Genomic DNA, 1,097 nt, shown 5'->3' on the forward strand with positions numbered 1-1,097 from the left:
GAGAGAGAGAGGGATAGATAGGGAGAGAGAGAATGAGAGAGGAGGTAGAGAGAGAGAGTAAAGATGTAGAGAGTGAGAGGGAAGAGGGAGTGAGAGAGAGGGAAGAGTGAGTGAGAGAGAGAAAGGAGGTAGAAAGTGAGAGTAAAGAGGTAGAGAGTGAGAGTAAAGAGGTAGAGAGTGAGAATGAAGAGGTAGAGAGTGAGAGGGGAGAGAGAGAGAGTGAGAGAGAGAGGGGGGAGAGAGAGAGAGAGAGATTTTTATCGAAGGGGCACAAGATGTTGAATCGTGCAATTTGCACAATATGAGGAAAGGGGATGGAGATGGAGAAAAAAAAAGGGGTGTACAATTTGTGAAGTGTCAAGCTAAGATTTCTATATTTCCCGCGCTGTTACATTTTTATTGACATTTGGCAATAGAGAATTTGATCATTGAGATAATCATTGTCATTATTATTGTCATAGTCTTTGTCATTGTACAGATCTCTCAGATGTCACTATCATTGGCATTATTATTGTTTTTGTTATTGTCCTAGTCATTGTCATTGAGATTATCATTGTCATTATTATTGTCATTATTACTGTCAAAAGTCATTGCCATTTAGATGATCATTGTCATGTGGGTGTTTGACGGGTGCTCTGGTGTGGTTTGCTTCTTCTTTCCTATCAAAAGTCTATCGTCTTTTTCTCCCCTCCTTCTTTTTTGTTTATTACTCTCTTGTAACACCTCTAATCTTCTGGCGCTCATATGACCTTATTATGTTGCAAACACCGTAAAACCTCTACTAAAACTATATAAAAAATTGTCATTTTTATTGTCAAAAGTCATTGCCTTTGAGATTATCATCGTCATTCTCTTTGTCGTTGCACAGATCTCCCAGTCCGGTGTTCTGATCTTGTCGGAGGAAGAGAAGAGGACGCTCATCTCTGAAGGTTACCCCATCCCATCCAAACTGCCACTCACCAAGCAGGAAGAAAAGAATCTGAAGAAAATCCGCAGGAAAATCAAGAACAAGGTGAGGGAGGATGGGAGGGGAAGGGGGAAGAGAGAGAGAGAGAGAGAGAGAGAGAGAGAGAGAGAGAGAGAGAGAGAGAGAGAGT

General features: G+C 41.2%; 1 protein-coding gene across 1 annotated transcript in view; it reads left to right on the forward strand.

Moving 5' to 3' along the window:
• Positions 1–821: 821 nt before the first annotated feature.
• The window catches only part of LOC101851707 (cyclic AMP-responsive element-binding protein 3-like protein 1), a gene marked incomplete at its 5' end in the record, with an annotated part of 4,777 nt that continues 4,501 nt past the window's right edge, over positions 822–1,097 (forward strand). Inside the window, one exon of the mRNA XM_005113489.3 lies at positions 822–1,012. Within this exon, the coding sequence (XP_005113546.2) occupies positions 822–1,012 (191 nt within the window). The remainder of the gene's footprint in view (positions 1,013–1,097) is intronic.

Source organism: Aplysia californica, unplaced genomic scaffold (assembly GCF_000002075.1).
Source record: "Aplysia californica isolate F4 #8 unplaced genomic scaffold, AplCal3.0 scaffold02745, whole genome shotgun sequence".
Classification (NCBI taxonomy): domain Eukaryota; kingdom Metazoa; phylum Mollusca; class Gastropoda; order Aplysiida; family Aplysiidae; genus Aplysia; species Aplysia californica.